This window comes from Gekko japonicus, unplaced genomic scaffold, assembly GCF_001447785.1.
Source record: "Gekko japonicus isolate JY-2015 unplaced genomic scaffold, Gekko_japonicus_V1.1 scaffold6429, whole genome shotgun sequence".
Lineage (NCBI taxonomy): Eukaryota > Metazoa > Chordata > Lepidosauria > Squamata > Gekkonidae > Gekko > Gekko japonicus.
The window spans coordinates 1-26,068 of NW_015173324.1; the positions used below are offsets into that span (position 1 = coordinate 1).

Below are 26,068 nucleotides of genomic sequence, written 5' to 3' on the forward strand. Positions count from 1 at the left end.
TTTTTTCCATGACCCATGAATCATGGGAGTTTACATCTCTGGGAGTTTAAACAAGCATTCTCAGTGCTGATGCAGGTGTCTCTTTATGCTGAGCCGCTCACTGCACCAGACCCTCCTGCCTCCCACTGCCCAGGAAACTGGAACCAAAGGACGCCAAAAGAAGGCACCAGAATAACTGGCCAACCAGAAGGTTCTGTTTTCCACCAATCCTGGTTGCTGTGTCTTGCTATCTTTGGGAGGGCTTTTCCTAAAACCACGTATCTGGGGTGCCCACATTTTTGTGTTCCCTGGGGCTGCATTCAAGCTAGGTTAACAGACAGGAGACGTTTCCTATGTCCACTATAAGGCAAGGGCAATAAGGAGAAAAGGTACTGGGACTTTTTCCTTTCCCCAATTGGCAGGCAGCACCAAAAAAAAAACCAATAATGAGGCCCTGCAGGGGACCAAGGGAAGTAATTTGCCTTTACTTGTGTGAGTGAAGATGCTTTTCTGGGGTCCTGAGGGAGAGTCCACAAAGCCAAGCAAAAGCCTGAGGGCTCCCAAGATGATCAGGACCATGGACAGCTCACTGCAGATGAGTAGAACCCCAGAAGTCCTAGGGAAGGTCTTCCTGCAAATATTTGCCCAGACTGAGTCTTGAGGGGGCCTGCTGGAAAGTGAGTCACCACATCATGCCTTAGGTTTGCCAGCCTCATGGTCTTCTGGAATTACAAATGACCTCCAGTGAATTCCCCTAGAGAAAATGGAGAACAAACTCTATGGCATTATACCCCATCGATCTTCCTCCCCTCCACAAACTCTGCACTCCCCAAGATCCACCCCAGAATCTCCAGCATTTTTCCCACCCAGAGTTGGTGGCCCTATACTGCCTCCCTGGAAAGAACACGAGGTTGTCGAAGGTGTCCTGGTCAGTTCTGCAGCCATGCAGACAGGCAGGGCTTCACTGCCACCTTCAGCCTCCAGATTTGGTGAAGGCATACGGAAGCATCCTCTAAGTTTTTGACATGACACTGTTCACTTCACACCAGCCCCTCCTCCACAAGCAACAAAGTTAATTTCCCCAAAGAGTGGGAGGAATCTTCTGGAGTGGTTCTTTAAATAACTGGGACCCATGCTTTTACATTACTCTTCCCAAACTTCTTCAGTGTTGCTTTCTTCTAGGATAGATGGGAACTGTAGTTTCCTTGGCTCCCCAAATTGCAAAGGAAAGATGAGGACAAGCTGGAAATACTGGCTTCCAATCCAATCATTGTGTGCTTAGCCTGCATGGTGATCCAGGTGGCTGGTGGAACTACAGGGAGATGATCACACAAGCTAAGGAAGTCTTCTTCATACAACACAGAATAAGTATAGAGAAGTAACTTCTACAAGACATAAGGAAGTCCACCAACTCAGAAGGCATTTGAGAAAACAGAGAGCTCTAATAATGGCTAACTGTACTAAAATGAAAAATCAGTGTTCAGAGGCAGGAGTCTTCTGGAAAAAGGACACTGGAAGACCTAAGGGACCTCTGGTAAGGAAGGCTCTGAGATATCTGGCTACAAGAGAGAACAGAATATCCAGTTCTTGAGATTTGTCCACACCTTTGCTTTCATGTGAAATCAGCCATGCTGCTTCCCCTGTTCAGCACACCTCCACCGTTTGTTCTTCAGCTTGTTCATTTCAGCCCCCACCTTCCTTCTCACTGCACCCTAGTTCGATGTCATTCTGAGCTTATTCAGAACTTTTTGTGGAATGGGCATCCCTAAGACAATGATAGATTTCAGGAGGCTCTCGGAGTGCAATCACAATGGGGCACCATGATACTGGATTGTATGTATGGGTCAGCTTGGTGCTGGGAAACTGATACTCCTGCCTTGGAGAAAAGGGTGGGGAACTGTGGATGGCAAAGGTACTAAAGGGACCTCAGTATGTAGTAAAATAATATGAATCTTCATCCTCTGGCCAGACCTTACTAATGGATAAATACTCAGCTGTAGATCATGAGCCACCGAATTGATTTGATATTCCACTGCATGGGCAACTAGCCCAGTCCAGTACATACAATCATTGCTAAGACAGCAGAAAAGATTCCAAGGATCGCAGACTGAGAGGACAGTTGATTCAATAGGACTGATCTGGTGCCTGGAACATGCACATCAGTCGTATCGGAGGGCATGTCAGGTGCAGCACTTGACTCTGAGGACAGAGTCACGCACAAGGAACTTGGGCAAGCTGCAGACCCAGCAAGCCAATTTTTGTCCGACTTCCTCAACTGAGTGTATCACAGTGTGAGCACCAAGGGATGGTGTTTGACAGTAATACTCAGCCTCGTCTTCTGCTTGAACATTGGTGATGGTTAAGGAGCCAGCTGTATAGGAGGAATCCATGGAGCCGTTGAAACGGTCAGGGACTCCAGAACTCCGAAGCTTGAGGGAGACTGCAGCAGATGCACCCAGCAGATATCTGGGGCTTTCTCCACCTCTTTGCTGGTACCAATAAACAGCTAACATTGCGCCACCATCAGAATGATTGCAGGAGAGCGTCACGGTGCCACCAGGAGACACTGAAATTGCGGGTGGCTGAAGCAGCGAGAACTGGGCGAGGGAACCTGGGAGAAACAAAAGACATGCGTGAAATAAGAGGGCCTCTTAGCCCACTTGATGATCACTAACAGGAGTTGTGCTGCTGAGCTCACGGGCCGGATTTCAAGCTTCAGGGATGGCAACAACTATATACTGGAATTTACCAGGGCAATCCATGAAGAACAGGAGGAACAGCAGAAGCTGGGCCATGTTGCCAACTCCAGAGGGGCTTGGCTCCTTGAGCAACAGGTCCTCCAAGCCTCTTTAAACCTCTTGTAGGAAGAGCAGATGCAAATTGGCTTCCTGGTCATTGGTCGAGGGGAGACGAGGGGAGTGATAGAGCACCTGCTTGGCATGGGGGAGGTCTCAGGTTCAATCCCCAGCACATCTCGTGAAAAGGGCCAAGTAGCAGGTGATGTGAAAGACCCTCTGCCTGAGATCCTGGACAGCAGTTGCCAGTCAGAATTCACAACGCCAACTGTGAAGGACCAGTGGTCTCTGATTCAGTATAAAATTGCTTCATGTCTCTGCTGTATTTCTGTCCCTCTTCAGTCTCAGCCAATTATGGATCGATAAAAATAATGCGGACCCCACACACCAAGCACACCACACCCCCAGCCACTTGAGGACCCCATGAGAGGAGGGGAAAGCTCTCTCACAGGCCAAGTTATTCCTGACCGTCCCCACCCTGAAAATGTGATATTTTTTCCCATGAAAAGCTTACCAACTGTGACATGGAAGCAGCATTCCAGTGTTCCCCCTTTATTTAAAAAAATTAAATCTTTGTTTTTGTGCACATAGGGTTGCCAACCTCCAGGTAGGGCCTGGAGAGCTCCTGGATTACACGTGATCTCCAGACTACAGATATCACCTCCCCTGGAGAAGACGGCTGCTTTGGAGGTTGCACTCTAGGCCACCCCATCCCTGCTGAGCTCCCTCCCCAGACCCTGCCCCCAGAACTCGAGGAATATTGTCGACCTAGCTTGATCTCATCGTCAGATCTCTGAAGAGAAGCAGGGTCAGCCCTGGATAGTGTTTAGATTGGAGACCTCCAAGGAATATCAGGGCTGTGACGCAGAGGCAGGCAAGGGCAAACCAACTCTGAGCATCTCTCTGCCTTGAAAACCCCACAGGTCGCCATAAGTCAGCTGTTGCTGGACAGCACTTTCCACCACAGCCAGAGCTTGAAAACATGCAGAAAAGAGCAACCAAAATGATCAGAAGACTAAATCAACTGCCCTGCGAGGATCAGTTAAAACACCCATGGCTGTTTAGCTTAAGGACAAAAAGAGCAAGGGGAGACGTGATAGAGGTCTATAAAGTTCTACTTTTCTTCCTGTCTCAGAACAGTGGAACTCGGGGCCATCCACTCAGATTGAAGGGTGGGGGACTCAAGACAGACAAAAGGAAGCACTTGGGTCACACAGTTAGATTGTGGACTGCACTGCTCCAGGATGGGGTGATGGCCACCAACTTGGAAGACTTTAAAGGGGAAAGGACAAATTCATGGAGGATGGGGCTGTCAGTAGCTACTAGTCACAAGGGCTAGCAACCATGATAGATATATGCTCCCTGGAGGACCACAGGAAGCATCCATCTTTCTATCAGTTGCTGTGGAGCATGGGCAGGGGGTGCTTGTGGGATTCCTAGAGGCAGCTGGTTTGCTGCTGGGTGAACAGAGTGCTGGACGTGATGGGCCTTTGGTCTGATCCAGCAAGGCTCTTCTTATGATGTCTTCTTGGCTGGTTTATACAAGAGCAGAGAGTCCTTTATGATCCATATGTGTGTCTGAGATCCAAGTCCCCTTCTCCAGGATTTGCATGTCTTGCCCTCTTCTGATACAGGAACCCCTCCCAAAATGATTCTGGAATTAAGGTGGCAACTTTTGCAGCCTCTGACCACATCGCAACCTGACAGCATTAGAACCCCTGCTGAGAAATTGCAAAGGCCATGGAAGGAGAAGTGTGTGAACTTCTGGGCTTAAGCACATGATTGGAGCTTACAGGTGGAGAAGTCCATCTGCAGGTTTCTTACCTCTCCAAGGCTGTAATCCTAAATATAGGCCCCTGCCACATGGCAGGGAAAACACAGTGAAAAGTGCGGCTTTTAAAAGCTGCACCAAAGTTGCGACGCTGCGGCGGGATCCCACGGATCCCCAAAGCCACGTCGCATCGCTCCCCGGCATGATCAGATGCCAGGGAGGAAGAATCGGAGGGAAGGGGGTGGCTGCCGAACTGCGCATGCTCAAGCATGCGCAGTTCGGCCGGGGGCCGAGATGTGCCGGCGCAAGGATGCACCAGCCGATCCCACGGCCGGTTTGAGGCGCTCTACGCCGGGAGAACCACCCAGGTAGGTGGTTCTTTTTAGTGCGGGTTTTCGGGCGGGAGGGACGGATCGGGGATGGGCAGGCAACGATTCCCAGATGTTGCCGTGGGATCGCGCCCGTTTGCTCCGCCCCCGTTCTGTCTCGCTCCCGGACCAAAACCCCTCGTATGAACAGGGCCATTATTCCATTCAGTTCAATGAGATTTGCATGAGAGAATGCAAGGAAAGGATTGCATTAAAATTGTTCTCAGTTGCCCCAGAGAGGCTCTGAAAATAGGTGATGAAAGAAGAGAGAGGACTGAGAAAGTAAAACCTTTTCTTCCTTCCCTTAGCCGAGGTTTTTGTCTCAGTTCCCCTTTTAAATCTATCACTGTGGGTTACACAAAGCTACTGCTACTGCTACTGCCATGATGTACACCACAGTAATATGTCGCCTCATCTTCTGGCTGCACCCCAGTGATGGTCAAATAGCGATCAAGGCCTGATCTGGAACCAGAGAATCTATCTGGAATCCCGCTGCCTCTGTTGCTGTCACTGTACAGCAAAAGCTGAGGTGCCCCTCTCTGCCCCTCTCTCTGCTGATACCAGGACACAACATAGGTCTCATGCCCACTGCTCAGACTGGCAGAGAGTCTGACTGACTTTCCAAGGGCCACAGACTCTGAGGGGAGCTGGGTCAGGGTAGGCTGAGAGCTGACACCTGGAAAGATATAAAGACAGGTGTTAATAAGAGGCCTGGAATTGCATTTCAAAGCTGTTTTTTAAAAAACCCTTCTCCACACACCGGAGCAGTGAGAGAGAAGTGGAAGGAGAATGGCCCACAGCATGCTGGGAAACATCAGGAACCACCTGGGCTTCCTGTGGGAAAGTAGCTCTGGTTAGCATCCTCTCTTTCTTAAGCTGATCCAGGACTTAAGATCCACCCTTTATGCAAATTCACTGTGTGCTCACTGGTTACAAAAGCTGCCGGAAAACTGTTCTCTTTCTTCTCCAGAAGAAGAAAACCATTAAAAAAAACCCTAGATTTCAGATCACTTGCTTTATCTTGTTGAAAGAAAAAAAGAATTTCCACTCTGCACAATGTTGGGGTTGTTATCTTACACTGGTTTTCAAATACTTAAATACTTTACTAACCCTTCAATCTGCCATCATGGGCTTGGAGACTGCCTTTGTTCTATCCTTCCAATATGAGAAAGGTATCTTTGCACAAGAAGAATCAGTTCTCCCTCTCATACAATGCTGGAAGCAAAAGAGGGGTTGATTCTGGGACATTTTGCAAAGAAACCTATAGCAGTATTCTTTTGCCCCCAAGGTCTGCCTGGCCAGGAAGGAGGGAGAAGAGGAGCCTTTCTATGGCTGGGACAGACAATCTGAGCCAGGCAAGAATTTGGTCCTGTAATTCTTGCCATCGAATCTGGTTAGCATTATCATAATCCCAATCCTCGTTTTTTCAAGCCACAGAATGCAAATGGGGTGACATTTCTGCTCAATGCAGTCCTTTCCACTTGAGTGTCATGCCTGAAGACTCAGGACATGTAAGTTATGGGTAACCATCAGTATGAAACAATCATGAGGATGCAACTATTGCACACTAACTCATAGGAAAGTCACATTTTTCAGCAGAGCGGGAATTACGCTCATTTTAAACCAAGGAATCCAGAGCTCAAAAGAAGTCTCTAGACTTTTGCATCCAGAATTGCCTGTTAGTCTTCTGTTCACTTCATATCCTCCTCACCAGTCATAAACAGGGACATGATTTCCTCCTTTACAGAATGGGGAAGATGTAACACAATTTGATATGTCCTGAAGAAGAATACTTGGAAAGAGCTACAAGAATTTATTTTGCAAAACGGATTTCCCACCTATTTGCTCTCACAAGAGCCACCAAGGCAGCTAACAAATGAAAGCATACAGTCTCCATAGAGCCAGAACTCTGCTGGTGATAATCAGTTGAGGAGAATTCTGTTCCTGCATCATATGACTGGGCACGTATCTTAATACTCTAGGTGCAGAATGTGTCATTTCCCTGTGTTCTTCCCCATTGCTGCAGCTCTTTACAACTCCTGGAAAGATCAGTCCCAGGGCCATGGTGCGGAGGAATAACTACATGGATCCCCCCGAGTGGGCCAGAGTGAAAAGCAGCAAAGAGTTGGACTGCCGTGTCCTTCCTCTTCAGTAACTGCAGCTCTGCTTAGGGGATCCTTCAGCACACCAGCTGTCATGGCTTTTCCTCTGTATGAATCCTGCCATCTTAGGAAAGCTCAGGATCAACCTGGGGGGGGGGCACTTCCCGTGGCTCCCGAGGTGTTTCAACTTCCAAAAACAGCACAGAAGAGAAGGCATGAACTCCTCGTTCTCCTGTGCAGCATTCCAGGTCCTAATTGGGCCCAGCTGCACATTTACTCATCAGTTGCCATCAGGAACTAGCAATTACACTATAGCTTTAAGTCCCTGTGGCAAACTCATGGCATTAGTAAGGTCTACTGGCAAGCAAAGTCTGATGAGGTGCAAACTTGCCTAAGACTGGTTGAGTTTCATTCTCTGTGCCTGAGTGAGCAGGAAAGACCTGAAAAGAGAACATACTTTCACTGAACAATTTCCTGTTGCACAGGTGGAGATTGGGCAAATGCCCCTTGTAATAAATTAATTTTAACAAATGTGACGAAGGTGGACCAACGTCTCCCCCTGCAGGTCAAAGGCAGAAAAGCAACCATCACAAACTGACGAACAAAGCATTTACAGCTTCAGAAATGAATTTAGAATATTTATTATAAATTTAAAGGTAATTCAAGGTGCAAATCTGAATGCATGTCATCATGCACACGCATGTGTATGTGTGTGTGTGTATGTGTGCTGCAGATGGTTTCCCTAGATTTGTTTCTGGGCCATTTCCAGGTTACAATTTGATATCTGAGAACTTGTACAGTTGGTTCAATCATCCGTGTGCTCAACAGGCAGCCCTTCAAGCCAGGGTGGCATCCTAGCCAGCCTTCCTTTTGAGGTGAGGCTGCTACATTTAGGAGGAGCTCTGAAGAACAGATGAACTATCAAGGGTTTCCTCATAGCCACTTCACAGAAATACTATAACCCCACCACAAAGCCCAAGAGTCTATGTGTATTGTATAGTCTAGGAATCGTTAGCATCAGAAACATACAAGCTGAATACAAACTTTATTTCAAGTTCAAAAAATGTGTATCTATTTATAATACATTTCTTATCCACCTCACAGGGCTGTTGTGAGTCCAAAGTGCAGGCTGGGTAGGAGAAGACAAGACCATTAAAGGAGGAAATATACCCTTTCATGATGATACAGGTTGTCTGAATTGACGTCATTCAATTCCAAGCTGTTTCACAGCTTCTAGCAGTTTTGGAAAAATGGAAGATGTGGTTCTGAGCTAGAGCAAATCTTATCAGAGCCAGTTTGATGTAGCAGTTAGAAGTGCAGACTCCAATCTGGGAGAACCAGTTTTGATTCTCCACTCCTTCACATGCAGCTGCAGGTGTGACCTGAGGTCAGTCACAAGCTGTTTTAGAGCTGTTCTCTCAAGAGCAGTTCTCAAAGAGCTCTCTCAGCCCCACCTACCTCACAGGGTGTCTGTTGTGGGGAGGGGAAGGGAAAGGAGTTTGTAAGCCCCTCTGAGACTCCAAGTGAAGGGCAGGGTATAAATCCAGTCTCCTCCTCCTCCTCCTCCTCCTCTTCTTTTTCCTGTAAGCTGTTTACTCTCTTGAACAACCCAATAGATAGAACTGGGACTGAGCAGCGGAGGAGTGTGAATGTTAGGCAAACCAATGAACATATGCAGTATGCAGCAGGGGAAAGAGCAGCTCCCCTAATCCATTTCTGATTTGAAAAAATGGTGGTGGGGGGTCTTCAGCTTCTACCCCCATGTGCCATCATCTCATCCAAATTGAGCCTCACAAAACTTGGAGGTGTGTTCCCAGTGGAAAACTTGCAAAATGGCATCTGAAAATCCTTGCAGGTGACAAAGAGATGCCCATAATATGTAGTTTGGTCCCTGCCCTGACCTGGATAGCCAAGGCTAGCCTGATCAGACGCCCGCACGTGCTGCGCATCATCAGGAAACTAGTACATGGTTCCCGGTAGCTTTTAAATCCATGTCTTCGGGCCGAAGCTGCGGGTTAGAGATGGGAGTGCGACATTTCCCAGATGTTCAGGTATGATTGCGCAGCTTTAATCCGCAGGCAGGCCATCCCTCTCGCGGGGCAAATTCACCGTGTGAACGGCACCTAAGTAATTGACATAGAGTCCATCAGGCCAGGCATGTCCATTACCAAAGGTAAGATACATCTGGCTCAAACCAACTTGTACCATGAGATCCTGAGAAGCATATTCAACAGTTTCAACTTCTCCCAAATTACATTGAAAAAGTCTCTGGTCAAAAGATATCTTCCTGAATCTTCCCTTAAGGACAGCTGAGGGAAGGGCCAAGCATCTAGCTAAGGTGAAAGCTTTTATCATCTTGTAATCATCTAAGTTGGAAAGGTAAGTAGGAGGGAGAAGTCGGTGCCTGATTTGCTTGGACACTATATAAGCTGGGCATCTGGCAAGATCAAGCTGTCTCTCTGTGTCCATTATTCTCTGTTGCAGCACTATCTTGGCCTGTTCTGGACCAAAGGCCTACGGACCACCCTCAGCCATTTAGATTAAAAGTTATCTAATAATATCAGGTGCATTAAACCCTGCGGGTAAGAGTTGACGTTTAGCCAATACCTAAGTGAGGCCAGGGTAACTCTAGCTTCTACAGTCATCAAGCCAGTTTCCGTTTTGATCATGGCATTAGGCACACCTCTCAGGACCTGTAGGGCAGCCCTTAAGAATTTTGCCTGGGTCCGTTCAAGAGGGAGAAAGCATGAAGATGGACGGCCCAGAAAAGTACCATAAAGGATTTGTGGGATTACTTTCACCTGAAATAACTTTTGTGTTGCTGGTATAAAATGGGTCCCCCTTGTGCATAAAAATTAAAGTATCACATTTGCAGATCTTTCTCCTTATGCTACTACAAATTTATTATGGACATTCCTCACCCCAGGCTTGGAGGACCATTCCCAGTATTTGTAGCTAGATACTTGCTCTAGTAAGTATCTGTTAATAAGCCAGGATCTCTTCTTTTGCTTTGTCGTTTTTTTGATAGTTTATTTCCAGTTGGTTCTCAGTACAAAAGGCTGTGAAATTTGAAGGAGCTCTCTTAAGCCTGATCGGTGTCCTAGCTAGGCTGGTTTATAGAGGGGCAGGCAGTCCTTTACGATCCATATGTGTGTCTGAGGTCCAAGCCCCCTTCTCCATGATTTGCATGTCTTGTCCTCTTCCAATCCAGAAACCGCTCCCAAAATGATTCTGGAATAAGGAGGCATCTGGTTGCAGTAACCTCACAGCATTAAACCTCCTGCTGAGGCATTGCAAAGGCCATGGAAGCAGAACTGTGCGAACCACATGACTGGGGCTTACAGGTGGAGAAGTCCATCTGCAAGCTCCTTGCCTCTTCAAGACTGTAATCCAAAATATACTCCAATTCAGCTCAATGGGATTTGCATGAGAGAACACAGGCACTAGTAGCCCCAGGGAGGCTCTAAAAACAGATGATGAAAGAAGAGGGAGGGCTGAGAAAGCAAACGTGGCCCTTCCTTCCCTTAGGATAGGTTTTTGTCTCAGTTCCCCTTCTAAATTTATCACTGTGGGTTACACATTGCTAACACCATCAGCTACACCACAGTAATATGTTGCCTCATCTTCTGGCTGCACCCCAGTGATGGTCAAATAGCGATCTAGGCCTGATTTGGAACCAGAGAATCGATCTGGGATCCCAGTTTCTCTGTTGCTGTCACTGTACAGCAAAAGCCGAGGCGCCTGCCCCTCTCTCTGCTGATACCACTCCACAACATATCTCTCGTACCCACTGCTCAGACTAGCAGAGAGTCTCACTGTCTTTCCAAGGGCCACAGACTCTGAGGGTAGCTGGGTCAGGGTAGGCTGAGAGCTGACACCTGGAGAGATATAAAGACAGGTGTTAATAATAGTCTTGGCTTTTGATTTTAAATCTGTAGGGGAAAACTCTTCTCCACACACCTGAACAGTGAGAAAGAAGTGGAAGGAGAATGGCCCACAGCATGCTGAGAAGCGTCGAGAGCACGTGGGCTTCCTCTGTGGGAAAGTAGCTCTGGTTAGCATCCTCTCTTTCTCTCTTAAGCTGATCCAGGACTTCAGATCCAATCCTTATGCAAATCCACTGCTTCATCATTGGTTACAAAAACTGCTGGCAGTCCCTCCCCTATTCACCCCAGAAGAAGAAAACAATCAAAAAGACTAGATTTGAAATCATTTACTCCATGTCATTAAAAAAAATATAGAATCAAATGTATTCCCACTCAGCACAATGATGGGGTTGGTATGTTAAATACTTTAATACTTTACCACCCACTGCCATTTGTCATCATGGGCTTGGAACCTGGCTTCATTCTGTTCTTCTAATATTAGTGGGGAATATTTTATCAAGAAGGATCTGTTCCCCTTCTTATACAATACTGGAAGTAAACAGAGGAGGTGATTCTGGCACATTTTGCAAAGAGAATTCGGGCAGCATTCATTCGCTCCCAAGGTCTGCCTGGCCAGGAAAGAGGGAGAAAAGGAGCCTTTCTATGACTGGAATGCACAATCTGAGCCAGGCAAGAATTTGGTCCTATAATTCTTGCCACTGGGTTTGAAGGTCAGCATTATCATATCCCAATGCTTGTATTTTCAAGCACACAGAATGCAAATAGGTTGACATCTCTGCTCAATGCAGTCCTTTCCACTTGAGGGTCATGTCTGAAGACTCGGTACATGTAAGTTATGGGTATCTCCACCAGTATGAAAGAACCACGAGGATGCAACTATTGCAAACTAACTCAAGGAAAGCCACTCTCTTCAACAGAGCAGGGATCACTCTCATTTTAAGCAAAGGAATATGGAGCACAAGCATACTGAATACTAATTTGATGACATCTCTCCTAAATGCAATCCTTCCCATTTTAGTGTCACGTCTGAATGCTAGGTACATGCAAATCATGGGTATCCATCACCATGAAAGAACCATGAGGGTGCAACTCTTGCACATTAACTTAAAGGAAAACCACTCTCCTCCATAGAGCAGGGATTACTCTCATTTTAAACCAAGGAATCCAGAGCTCAAGAGAGGTCTCTAGTCAATTGCATCCAGAATCACCTGTTATCAGGAAAGAGAAACAGCTGGGGAAAGTAAAAGATTTGTGTGCATTAGTTATAGACTCCCTGCTTTGCAGAATGGGGAAGACATAACACAATGTGATCTGTGCTGGAAGAGACTACTTGGAAAGAGCTACAAATATTTATTTTACAAAACGGATGTCCCACTTTTCGACCCACCAAGGCTGCTAACAAATTAAAGCATACATGACACAGAGAGTATTCCATCTTTCTGTGTTTATACCTCTGAGGATGCCAGTCACAGTTACTGGCGAAACGTCAGGTTCTACAATGCCAAGACCACGGCCACACATCCCGGAAAATCTACAGCAACTAATAAAGCATACCTTATCCATAGAGACAGAACTCAGCTGGCTATAATTACTGGAGGAGCATTGTGTCTCTGCATCATACGACCAGGCACTAACCACTCTGGGTGGAGGATGTAATGTTTTCCTGTGTTCCTTTGCATTACTGCAGCTCTTTACAACTCCTGGAAAGATCCGTTTTCCTGTGTTCCTTTGCATTGCTGCAGCTCTTTACAACTCCAGGGTCATTGTGTGGAGGAATAGCTATATGGATCCCTCAGTGTGGGCTGAAGTGAGAAGTGGCAAAGAGTTGAAATGGGGTGTCCTTTGTCTTTGGTAACTGCCACTCTGCTTAGGGGAGGGGGCCATTTCATCTCCCTGGTCCTTCCCCTTCATCACACCAGCTGTCATGGCTGTTCCTCTGCATGGATCCTGCAATGCTCAGGATCAACCTCAGGAGCGCTACACTCCCCGTGGCTTACAAAAAACAGCATGGGGAGAAGGCAGGAACTTCTCCTTCTCCTGTGCAGCATTCCAGGTCCTAATTGGGCCCAGCTGCACATTTACTCATCAGTTGCCATCAGGAACTACAGTTACATTATAGCTGTAAGTCCCTGTGGCGAACTCATGGTGTTTGTAATATCTAGTTAGGCTACAAGCAAAATATGATCAGGTGCAAACTTGCCTTAGTCTGACTGAGTTTCAGTCTCTGTGCCTGAGTGAACAGCAAAGACCCTCAAAGGGAACACAATCCAACTGAACAATTTCCTGTTGCACAGGTGCAGGTTGGGCAAAGGTGCCTTGTAATGCATTAATCCTAAGAAACATGAAGAAGATGGACCAACATCTTCCCCTGCAGGCCAAAGGCAGAAGAGCAAGCACCACAAAGCATTTGAAGCATTTCAGCCTTACAGACTGACAGTTGGACAAAGAATTGACTGCTTCAGAAATGAATTTAGGATATTTATTATAAAAGTAAAGGTCATTCAAGATGAAAATTTGACTGCATTTAAGTGTGTGTGTGTGTGTGTGTGTGTGTGTGTGTGTACACGAGCTGCAGATGGTTTCGCTAGATTTGTTTTTGGGCCATTTCCAGGTTACAATTTGATATCTGAAAACTTGTAAATTTGGTATTTGTCAGTCCAAGATTACTGTAGCTTTAAAAAAAAAAGAAAGAAAAGAATGTAGACGTACAGTGGAAACCCTCCCTTACTGTTTGTTTGTTTTTTAATAGCATATATATTGCTCACAGAGAAAATTGTACTTTGTATCTTGGATGGATGTCAGGAAACAATGGCATGGGTGCAATCTAATAAAATGAAACTCCATCCAGAAGTCGGAAGACGAGTTGGTTTTATACCCTGCCCTTCACTAGCCAAAGGGTTCTATGGGGCTGAGAGCATTCTGAGAGAACTGTGACTGATCCAAGGTCACCCAGCTGGCTTCATGTGGAGGAGTGTGGAATCAAACCCAGTTCTCCAGATTAGAGTCTGCTGCTCTTAACCACTGCACCAAAGTGGCTCTCAAGTTCACCAAATAAAATGAAGCTCCATCTAATAAAATGAAACTTCATCCAGAGGTCACCTGCCTGTTCACCCCATACCCTCCTCACCAGTCATAAACAGGGACATGATTTTTCTATTACCATTTCAACCAGTCCTCAACCCATTCATAGCTATGTTGCAAGTCAGTTCTCCATATTCCTTTCTAACCATGCAGTACAGTGTGACTGGATTTCCCTGCATGTACTCTGTCACACTGGAGCTGCGGTGGCTCAAGTGGTGTGTACTCTGTCACACAGCCCAATTGAGTCCTATTATATCCTCAGCCTTTCTCTCCAACTGCTCTGCTCAACAGACCTCTATTGAAGTAGATAATCAAATCAGTCAATATTCAGCAGTTCGAGACCCGGGCGCCGCATGATGGAGTGAGCTCCCATCTCTAGTTCCAGCTCCTGCCAACCTAGCAGTTCGAAAGCAAGAAATTGCAAGTAGATAAATAGGTACCACTTCGGTGGGAAGGTAACAGCATTCCGCGTGCCTTGGTGTTTAGTCATGCCGGCCACATGACCACAGAAATGTCTTCGGACAGCGCTGGCTCTTCGGCTTTGAAACGGAGATGAGCACCGCAACCCTAGAGTCGGATTCGACTGGCTTTCGAGCAAGGGAACCTTTACCTTTACCTTACACAGCCCAATTGAGTCCTATTATCTCAGCCTTTCTCTCCAACTACTCTGCTCAACAGACTTTTATTGAAGTAGATAATCAAATCAGTCAATATCATACAAATCAGTCATAAATAAATGCTAAATTGTAATAATATTTTACAATTCACTATTCATCCGCATTGTCCCTCTTGATACTAATGGCTGCACCAGAATGGTTTGAATCAGCAGTGTCCTTGCACAGTTTTGCAAAATCCCAATGCAAACCTGTTTAGTAGGCATTCACAGCTGTTCAGCATGAACCAAACAGGCCAGGTGATAGGCTCCCACCTGACTGACACCTTGAATGTGTTAAGAGCAACTGTCAAACATGTTTGTGGTGAAATTATTTGTTGGCCTCTACTAGTTTCATTCCCTCTAAAGGATCATGTCTGCAGCCTAAGGAGTCTCTCAGACTGGCCAAAGCAAATTCTACTGCTCAAATTGCTTGCTACTGACTTCAGCTGGCATGCCAGCCTTGTCTCCTCTTGAGGAATGAACTCCCCAAAGTTGCCCTTTGTCTGACCACATCATGCTTTGGGCCCTGTTCACATGGAGCATTTGCCCCGCTGAAGGCACGGGAGTCCCGCGGAGTATCCGGACGCAATCACACAGGAACATCTGGGAGGCGTAGCATTCCCGTGGCAAACCCGTGGCAAGCCGCCAAAGCCGCGCAGTAAAAAACCACCTCACCGCATGTAGTGGCAAGCACTTTGCCACGGGCCGACTGTGGAAGCCTCCTGGTGTGATCGCGCTGGCACGCGGCTTCCTCCCCCGTCATCCTCTTTGCTGTGGGGAAGCCGCAATCACATCTGATCGCATAATAGCGCATCAGAATGCAACAGCGCAAATAGCCGCGATCCCCCCCCCCCGCATTTTCCGGCACATCTGACCGGGGCCTTGATTGCTTTGATGTGCCCTCCGCATTTCATTCAATACTATACAGAAACGTCAACTTCTCCAAAAAGCTGCAGCAAGAGCATGAAGAGCATTAACCTACTCTCTTTGTGCTTCAAGATTTCCAGTGGCTCACAGTCTGTTTTCCAAAGTGCTACTATTGACAAATAAAACCTTAGATCCTTTCAACCCAGTTTAGAGCACTAGTCTTCAGCCTTTCCAGATCTGGGAGCCAACTTTGACTCCCAGGTGGCAATATGAGTCCCACTAACAGGGGTCATTTTGTAGAAAAAGAGGTGCAGGAGCTTATTAGCATAACTTATTCGCATAACTTATTTGCATATGCCACACACCCTGACATCACCGGAGAAACTTCAACTTCTCCAAAAAGCTGCAGCAAGAGCATGATGAGCATTAACCTACTATATTTGTGCTGCAAGATTTCCAGTGGCTCACAGACTTTTTTCCAAAGTGCTACTTTGACAAATAAAACCTTAGATCCTTTCAACCTAGTTTAGAGCACTAGTCTTCAGCCTTTCCAGATCTGGGAGCCAACTTTGACTCCCAGGTGACAATATGAGACCCATTAACAGGGGTCATTTCATAGAAAAAGAGGTGCAGGAGCTCATTAGCATAACTCCACTCCTGTGCACTCCTGCAGGAAATGAGCCCTGCCCACTGAACTGCAAACATGTGAAAAGATTGACATGAAATCACCATTACACGGCAGAAAGAGAGGAAGCCAGGCTTATGACCTAACCAATACCAAGGCCAGGATCATGGGCACCTGAACAACAGGACACAGTAGCCAAGCATCAGAAGGTGTTCCCAACAAGCCAAGGATCAAAGTCAAGGAGGAATCCTCGCCTCCAGTGAATGAACTCATCTCACTCTACTTCTCTTCTATAAGATCCCCTGCATTTGGAGGTATATGCTGCTTTTCAGCTGTTGACAATCAGATACGTAACCAAATGTTTGAAACAATCTCCTAAATCAAGAGATTACCTGCCACTGAACTGCAAGCATGTGAAAAGATTGACATGAAATCACCATCACATGGCAGAAAGAGAGGAAGCCAGGCTTATGACCTAACCAGTACCAAGGCCAGAATCATGGGCACTTGAACAACAGGACACAGTAGCCAAGCACCAGAAGGTGTACCCAACAAGCCAAGGATCAAACTCAAGGAGGAATCCTCGCCTCCAGTGAATGAACTCATCTCACTCTACTTCTCTTCTATAAGATCCCCTGCATTTGGAGGTATATGCTGCTTTTTAGCTGTTGACAATCAGATATGTAACCAAATGTTTGAAACAATCTCCTAAATCAAGAGATTAGGAATGTTTTGGACTCATGTCTGTAAGAACATTTTGGACTCGTGTCTCCAGCCAATGGGAGTTAATGGATCTTGCTTTCTGTTGGTTGGATAATCATGTTGCTTGGCTCTGCACACTGATGGTGTAAATGATATGGCACACAGTTCTGTCTTGCATTGATGCTGAAGTGCAGACAGAAGGGAATAAATGAAAATGTCATGAGATTTTTCTGAAGAGGTCCGATCCTAATTTTGGCCTCATTTCAAAGTGATCAGTTTTCTTTGCTCCAGGGCCCTGAAAGGAAAGGGGAAAGGTTTTTGCCTCAGTTCCCCTTGTAAATGTGTCACTGTGAGTAACCATAGACACCATCAATGCCATAGTCTGCACCACAGTAATAATCAGCTTCATCTTCAGCCTGGATGCCAGTGATGGTCAAATAGCAAGTGCCACCAGATCTGGAGCCGGTGAATCAATCTGGGACCCCATCCCCCCCGGGTGCTGTCGCCATACCAGATGAATACAGGAGCCTCTCCTGCCCTCTGTTGATATCACCCAACAGAATAGCCACGGTGCGCGCTGCTCAAAGTGCAGGAGAGCTTCACTGTATTCTCGAGGGACGCTGAAGCTGATGGTGGCTGAGTCAGGACAGGCTGTGAATTTGCACCTGGAAGGTAGATGTGAATCACTGGTTTCTTCTGGCACCAATTTATGCTATGTCTTATAGAGCATTAAATGCACTCCAGAAGGCATGTTAAATAATAGAAGTCCTGTAACAGGGTATAGTGCAGGATCCTGAATACTCAGTAGGGGAAAAAAAGTATTTAGCATTTCTGTATTAAATATGCATTTTTAATAAATTTAAGGGTTATTGCCCCCTCCCCACCTGAAGAAGAAGTGAGCAATGAGAAGAGAAGAAGAGCCCAGGCCATCTTGGGGAATGCAGATCAAGTCGAAGGCCCTGAAAGATAAATGGCCAGAACTTTCCTGTTCTCTGTTTATGTATCAGAAATGTATAAGAATCCACGCCCTTTACGCAAATGTAGGCCCTGTTGATTGGCTGCTGGTGGTACCTCCCACTTTGGGCTTCTGAGTAACAAGCTTTTTAAAAAAACAAATGGGAATACAATTTCTATACTCATAAATAAAAGAAATTAATTAAAATTCGCAGTGATGCACGCCCAGTAGATGAATCTGTCACAATAGAGTAGGAATAAGCAACTGGAGACCTGAAGTCCAAATCCAGCTGAGCATATTTTTACATCAACCCACAAATAGTCTCAATGATCCCTCTACCAGTAATTATAATTTTCTAGACCCTCCCTCCACCTGAGATGAAAGCAGATGGTTCATTCTTCTTCTCCTCCAGCATGAACTACAAGGGAGGGACACCAGCCAGTTTGGTGTAGTGGTTAAGTGTGTAGACTCTAATCTAGGAGAACCAGGTTTAATTCCCCACTCCTCCACTTGCAGCTGCTGGATGATCTTGGGCAAGCCATCATTCTTGAAAGAGCTTTCTCAGCCCCGCCTACCTCACAGGGTGTCTGTTGTGGGGAGGGTAAGGGAAAGGAGTTTGTAAGCCACTCTGAGACTCCAAGTGAAGGGCAGGGTATAAATCCAATCTCCTCCTCCTCTTCTTCCTGTAAACTGTTTACTCTCCTGAACACCCCAATAGATAGAACTGGGGCTGAGCAGCGGAGGAGTATGAATGTTAGGGAAACCAATGTACTTCATATGCAATACCCAGCAGGGGAAAGAGCAGCTCCCCTAACCCATTTCTGATTTGAAAAAATGGTGTGTGGGGGGGTCTTCAGCTTCTACCCCCATGTGCCATAATCTCATCCAAATTGAACCTCACAAAACTCGGAGGTGTGTTCCCAGTGGAAAACTTGCAAAATGGCATCTGAAAATCCTTGCAGGTGACACAGAGATGCCCATAATATGTAGTTTGGTCCCTGCCCTGCCCTGGATAGCCAAGGCTAGCCCATTCTCATCAGATCTTGGAAGCTAAGCAGGGTCAGCCTTGGCTAGTACTTGGAAGGGTGAACTCCAAGGAATACCAGGGGTGTGATGCAGGGGCAGGCAATGACAAACCACCTCTGAAACGTCTCTTGCCTTAAAAACAAAGTTTAGCTTACCACTTAGTGGTGCATAATGCTATAAGAGCTAGAACTTCTGGCTGCCAAACAATCTTTGGATCTCCTGACTTTATTTATTTGTTTATTTTTCGATTTATATTCCGCCCTCCCCGCATGGGAAGGCTCCAGGCGGCTAATGACAGGTTAAAATACAATACAATAGATGCATTAAACATCTGCACACAATGCCTAATAATAAACAACAATAACAATAGTCCGGTCTCCAAGTTATACCCTTGGGCAGAGAAAGATGCTTATCAGAATCTCAATGGAGGGTGACCTGGAAGGCCCAGAGAGAGAAACTCTGCATCCTGAACTTGCTTCTGCTCCACTTCAGGTCACAGAGGCAAAGGGAGAGTCTTGTGCTCATTTAATTATGCCCACTATGAAGAAAATGAAATAAATGTTATTTTTGAAGCCAGGACAGCAAACTTTGGGAGTCAAGAGCCTATCAAATATTAAACATTTTTAATTGCTGTGTAGTTCAAAGGGAGAGTTGAACCTCAGCGGTTGGATCCAATGAATTGCCATCTTCAGAGGGATTAAACAACTGAACATCAGTGCTACAAGGCAGCTTCAGGCGAAGGCCTTGGCCTCTGTGCCCTGTTTGTTCAGCCTCCAGGGCAACTGCTTGATGACTGCACGAAGCAGAATGCTGAACTAGATGGACCTCGGGAATTTTACGTTTTCTGATGGAGAAAGGCAGCCATTTTCCAGTAGAGGAAATCATTTCCAAACAGAAGAAGGACGTGGCGTAAAAAAGTCCCTGGATCCAACACATTACTCAGGTTCTTCTAGTAAGACTTAAAAGGGTCTTAACTTTGGCTGGATCATGTGCCCAAACAGTTTTTAAAAAGGCATTAACCACATCAGTGTTGCATAGTTAATTTGACACCCAGATTTGGTTCAATCATCTGTGTGCTCAACAAGCAGCCCTTCAAGCCAGGGTCTATTTATATGTTTCTTATCCACCTCACAGGACTGTTATGAGTCTAAAATGCTGGCTGGGTAGGAGAAGACAAGACCATTAAAGGAAATATACCCTTTCATAATGATACAGGGAGCTATGCTCTAGTATGAGGGTGCTATAGAAAGAGTACTATACAAAAATAACCAATAAGTACTAAAAACAGTTCGTCTTAATTGATGCTATTAAATTCCAAGTTGTTTCACAGCTTCTAGAACTTTTGGAAAAATGCAAGACGCGATTTTGGGCTGGAGCAAACCTCATCAGAGCCAGTTTGGTGTAGTGGTTAGAAGTGCGGACTCTGGGAAACCGATACTTCTGTTTTGGAGAAGGGGGTGGGGAACTGTAGATACTTTCTGTTTCTTTAAACACCACAGTGCAGATAACCTGAAGTTCACAATGTATTTCGCTCTGCAGTTCTTCTTGGCTCTGCACTACGGAAAGGAAGAGTTCCAGTTTTTGTCTCAGTCCCCCATCAGATTTTACCACCATGAAACCGACTGTCACTCTATCCCATGTAACAATATAACCAGCCTCATCTTCAGGTTGGAGATGGCCAACACTTAAATAGCCAGTGTTGCCAGATTCAGAAATGCTGAACCAACTAGACCCCACTCCCCCTACTGGATCCTCAGGATGGTGGGGTTTGGGGAAGGGAGGGACCACAGTGGAGCACAATGTTCTGGTGTTTACCCTCCACAGAAGCCATTTTCTCCAGAGATCTCCAGGTCCCACCCAGTGGTTGGCAACCCTAGACAAAGGTAATAAAGGAACCTCAGTTTGTAGTAAAATGATACGGATCTTCATCCTCTTGCCAGGCCTTACTAATGTATAAATACTCAGCTGGAGATCCTGAGCCACCAAATTGATTTGATATTCCACGGCACTGGCAGCTATCCCAGTCCAGTGCATACAATCATTGCTAAGACTGCAGAAAAGATTCCAAGGATCGCAGACTGAGAGGACAGTTGAGTCAATAGGACTGATCTGGTGCCTGGAACAGGCACATCGGTCATATCGGAGGGCATGGCAGGTGCAGCACTAGACTCAAAACAGTCACGCACAAGGAACTTGGGCAAGCTGCAGACCCAGCAAGCCAATTCTTGTCTGACTTCCTCATCTGAGTGTATCACGTTGTGAGCACTAGGGGTTACTGCATGACAGTAATAGTCAGCCTCGTCTTCTGCTTGAACATTGGTGATGGTTAAGAAGCCAGCTTCATAGGGGGAATCTATGGAGCCATTGAAACGGTCAGGGACTCCAGAACCCCGATGCTGGCGGGAACCAGTAGCAGAGCTCAACAGATATCTGGGGCTTTCTCCAACTCTTTGCTGATACCAAATAACACTGAACAAGTCATCATCAGAACAATTGCAGGAGAGCTCCACGGTGCCACCAAGAGACACTGAAATTGCGGGTGGCTGAAACAGTGAGAAATAGGCAAGGGAACCGGAGAAACAAAAGACATGCATGAAATAATGGGGCCTCTTCACCCACTTAATGGTCACTAACCGGAGTTGTGCTGCTGAACTCATGGGCAGGATTTCAAGCTTCAGGGATGGAGACAGTTATATACTGGAATTTACCAGGGCAATAGATGAAGAACAGGAGGAACAGCAGAAGCCGGGCCATGTGGCCAACTCCAGAGGGGCTTGGCTCCTTGAGCAACAGGTCCGGTGAGCCTCTTTAAACCTCTTGCAGGAAGAGTAGATGCAAATTGTCTTCCTGGTCATTGGTTGAGAGGAGGGAAGCCCTGGCTCAGTGGGAGAGCACCCGCTTGCCATGGGGGAGGTCCCAGGTTCAGTCCCCAGCACCTCTAGTGAAAAGGGCCAAGTAGCAGGTGATGTGAAAGACTCTCTGCCTGAGACTCTGGACAGCCGCTGCCAGACAGAGTACACAGTACTGACCGTGACGGACCAGTGGTCTGTGATTCAGTATAAGATCGCTTCATGTCTCTGCTGGATGTCCATCCCTCTATACTTTCAGCCAATTATGAATCAATAAAGCAAACCCCACACACCAAGCACACCGCCTGCCACTTGGGGATCCCAGGAAAGGAGAGGAAAGCTCTTTCAAAGGCCAATTCGTGCCTGACCATCCCCACCCTGAAAATCTGCTTTTTGTGTGTTTTTTTCATTGGAAAGCCGCTCTCCTCAACAGAGCAGGGATTATTTTCGTTTTAAGCCAAGGAATCCAGAGCTCAAGAGAAGTCTCTAGACTTTTGCATCCAGAATTGCCTGTTAGTCTTCAGGAAATGGCTGACAAAAGCAAAAGATTTGTGTGTCTTAATTGCAGACTCCCTGCTTTGCAGCACAAGATAGATGTAACACAATTTGATGTGTCCTGGAGGAGACAGCTTGGAAAGAGCTACAAGAATTTATTTCGCAAAATGGATGCCCCACCTTTCTGCTCTCAAAAGGGCCACCAAGGCAGATAACAAATGAAACATACATTCTCCACAGAGAAAGAACTCTGCTGGTGATAATCAGTTGAGGAGAATTCTGTCTCTACATCATAAGAGTGGGCACTTCAGCCAGGGCTCTTTTTTTAGCAGGAACTCCTTTGCATATTAGGCGACACATCCCTAATGTAGCCAATCCTCCAAGAGCTTACAGAGCTCTTCTTACAGGGGCTACTGTAAGCTCTTGGAGGACTGGCTATATTAGGGGTGTGCTCCCCCTCGTTCAGGTGCACACAAGCCCCCATCCAGCTCATCCGGACTTTCTTCCTCTGGTGGCCAGTGCTCCCTCTAAGCTGCGGAGTCTTGTGAGCAAAAATTCTACTTTGTGAGCTACTGGCATTCAAGCTGCGAGCGAGTGATTTGGCTGCTGCAGAAATTAGTTTGCTCTGGAGTCATCCTCCCTGAGCTAAAACAAAAATGTGTGATCTGGAGGCTAAAAAACTGAGCTAGCTCACACTAACTCAGTTTAGAGGGAACACTGCTGGTAGCCCCCAAAGGACCCCAGTTCCCTTGACACAGGCCGATGCCATGCATGTTTACTCAAGTAAACCACAGAGCGCTCCTGGGTCCGACTCCCTAGGAAATGCGGCTTACCAAATTGTGGATCCCCATGAGTTCAGTCGGATTTACTCAGCATGTATAGACTTTTTTAAATTAAAATTTAAAATTTAAAATACAATCAATAGCTATGAGTCGAAACAGCAACAAAAATAAAATCAGGAAGGGGGACACATTCACGATATCTGGGGAGTTTCCTCAATACAAGTGATAAACTTGTGGATGAGCAGGAATCTAATACAGGGTACCATTTATCCATGGGGTTAAGCTGGTGATACTCAACATGTGTAGTATTTGTCCAGGACGAGATTTTCTCTTGTAGGAAAAAATCCCAGACTTTGTGCAACCATTGTTGCATAGTTGGAATGGAATCTGCTTTCCATTTACTTGCTAACAATACTTTAGCAGCTATTAACAGAACATTGATTAGTTTTTTCTTAATTTCAGGTACACCAACTGCAGGCCAAAGGTGGAGCAAAATCAATGCCGGATCATATGGTAAGTTATAACCTGTTAGAGCTTGGATGTTTTGTATGATGTTTTTCCAATACTGAGCAACAAGTGGACACTCCCACCATACGTGTATGTATGATGCTTTCTGACCACATCGCTTCCAACACAGTGGTGAAGTATTGGTGTATATATGCGCCAATTTTGCAAGTATTAGATACCATCTGTGTAGTACTTTCATTGCTGATTCCTGGATATTAAGGGAGTTCGATATCTTTGCATGGGTTTTCCAGATGTCATCCCATTGATCGTCTGTCAAACATCTTTTGATGTCTTTGTGCCATAGGTCCTTATAACTAGGCGGTTTTTTTGACTGCACCTCCAGGAGTTGTTTGTAGATCTTAGCAATTAACCCTTTCTTAAGTTTATTTTCTTTTAATAGTCCTTCGTAGTTGGTAAGTGGTTTATAAAGAGTTGACTTGAGTTTGTTATCCTGGAGCAGATGTTGCACCTGTACAGCATGTATAGACTTGGTGGTTTTAATCTGGATTAACGTCTAGCCTTGCATTTTGCCATCACCAATAGGGATTAGAATGGATAGGTCCATAAACAAGTGGGGGGGGAGGGGAAGAGAGGGGAAATGTTACTTTAACAAGGAGGGTAGCTACAGAACAAAGAATTTAGGGTGCCAAAGACCCTGTCTTGGTTTGTTATGGACTAGGATCGCCAGAGATGTTGATTTGGGGAAGATGGGGCTATTTGCCTTCTTTCCGGCTCTCCCCTCCCTCCCTCCCTCCCTCCCTTCCAGTCCTCTCTCCCTTTTTGCTTCTCCCTATTTGCTTTCTTTCTCCTTCCTTCAGGGGGTGTGGCATATGCAAATAAGTTATACTAATGAGGGGTTTTTAAATTTTTATTTCATTTCATATTTCAAATATAGAAGCATACATTAAAACTTCAATATTACAGAATTTTTAGATAGTTTCTCTAAAGAATAAATAAGAACTATCCTAATGTAAGTGATACTCTGTTAATGATAGAAGAAATTATGTCTTTAACAATTGAACAAACTTCTATGCTTAAATTGAATCACTGTAAAATTCTTAATATTGTCTTAATTGTTCATCTAAATCTATATGATATTCTTACTAATTATTTAATTACTAATGGAATACAGAATCAAGTATTGGAACTATAATCGATACCTTCATCACCTTTAATAAAATATTCAGGTTATTCCAGAACTTAAAAAAATTAATTAATCCCATAGTATGAGTAATAATCTTGCCATTTCTGTAGAAATTCTTTCAGTGGTTTTTTGTTTATATAATTGGTTAGTTTTGCCAGTGTTGCATACTCAGCTAGCTTTTCTTTCCATATCTCTATTTTTGGACAGTTCTGTCTTCCAAAACATTGCAAATATTACTCTGGCTGCCATTAACATATATCTAAGTAGGTCTTGTGAGGTTCTGTCTATGTTATCTGGTAAGATTCCCAGTAACATAATCTCTGGTTTCATCAGGAATTTGATTTTTAGAATATTTTGAATTTCTTCCTGTATAGTTTTCCAGTATCTTTTCGTCTTGATATGATAACATGTTCCATCTTCTTTTTTATATTTCCAGCAGGCCCCTTTGTAATTCTTATCCATCTTAGCAATATCTTTTGGAGCAAGGTACCATTGGTAAAACATCTTGTATCAGTTTTCTCTTAATGCTAAGCTAGCAGTGAATCTGAAATATACTGGGTTCAAGACATGTATAGTGATCAGCTCATAGTTTATTAGTGATTTCAGCTCAACTAAGACAACACTAGCAAGGCCAGAGCCCTGTTTATATGCATGCAAAACACCACACCCGACACACACACACTCCCTGTTATAGGCTATTTACAAAACATTACTACTTGGTTGTTTTATTACATACTCCTGGTTGGCTATTGTTCTTGTGCTCCAAGCTCAGCCAGTCTCTAGGGGGTTCAATCAGGGTGATTCAATCAGCCAGTCTCTAGGGTGATTCAATCAGGAATGATTCAATCCCAATACATAACAGAATCTTACCTTTAGTCCACTGTATTTCCTCAACAAAATTTTGCATCCATTTAATCATGCAGGATTTGACTTGTTCTTCTTCAGAATCAAAATGAAGCAAAAACTTGTAAATTTGCCCTAATAATTGGGAAATTTGGGAAATGCTACAAAAGAAAATCAGCCCCAGAATTCCACTAATAATGTCACCAATAGATGCTTATTATGGTAATTACACAAGGAAGAACAATGATTTTATAACTTATGGTGATATGATAAACTCGCAAGGTGGCATCAAGACATGGCAAGAGATTAAAGAAGGAAAGGAGATACAATGGTGAATATACTTTCAAATTGTTTCTAGATTAAAAGTTATATCTGTACTAAGAGAGGAGCTATTAATGAAATGATTGATTTTGAAAAGATTGTCTCACAATCTAAAGGGCTATTACAATTTGATATCCAAGAACTTGTACATTTGGTATATGTCAGTCCAAGATTAGTGTTCAATCTAAAAATATATATCTAGAAGCACAGTGGAATCCTTCTCATACTATTTTTTTCCTATAGAACACATATTAGATGCAAGCCTATATTTCGAGATCCTGATCAAGCTACGGAAATACTTAATAAAAGGAGAA

The 26,068-nt window shown here is 45.1% G+C and overlaps 1 gene segment (V, D, J or C); it reads right to left on the reverse strand.

The window, feature by feature from the left end:
- Positions 1-2,304: 2,304 nt before the first annotated feature.
- Positions 2,305-2,774, reverse strand: LOC107120214 (the record flags this gene model as incomplete). The annotated part of the segment is given in 2 exon segments: positions 2,305-2,590; positions 2,729-2,774. Coding segments are annotated over 2 exon segments (332 nt in total), but the record flags the coding sequence as incomplete, so codon positions are not given.
- Positions 2,775-26,068: the final 23,294 nt, after the last annotated feature.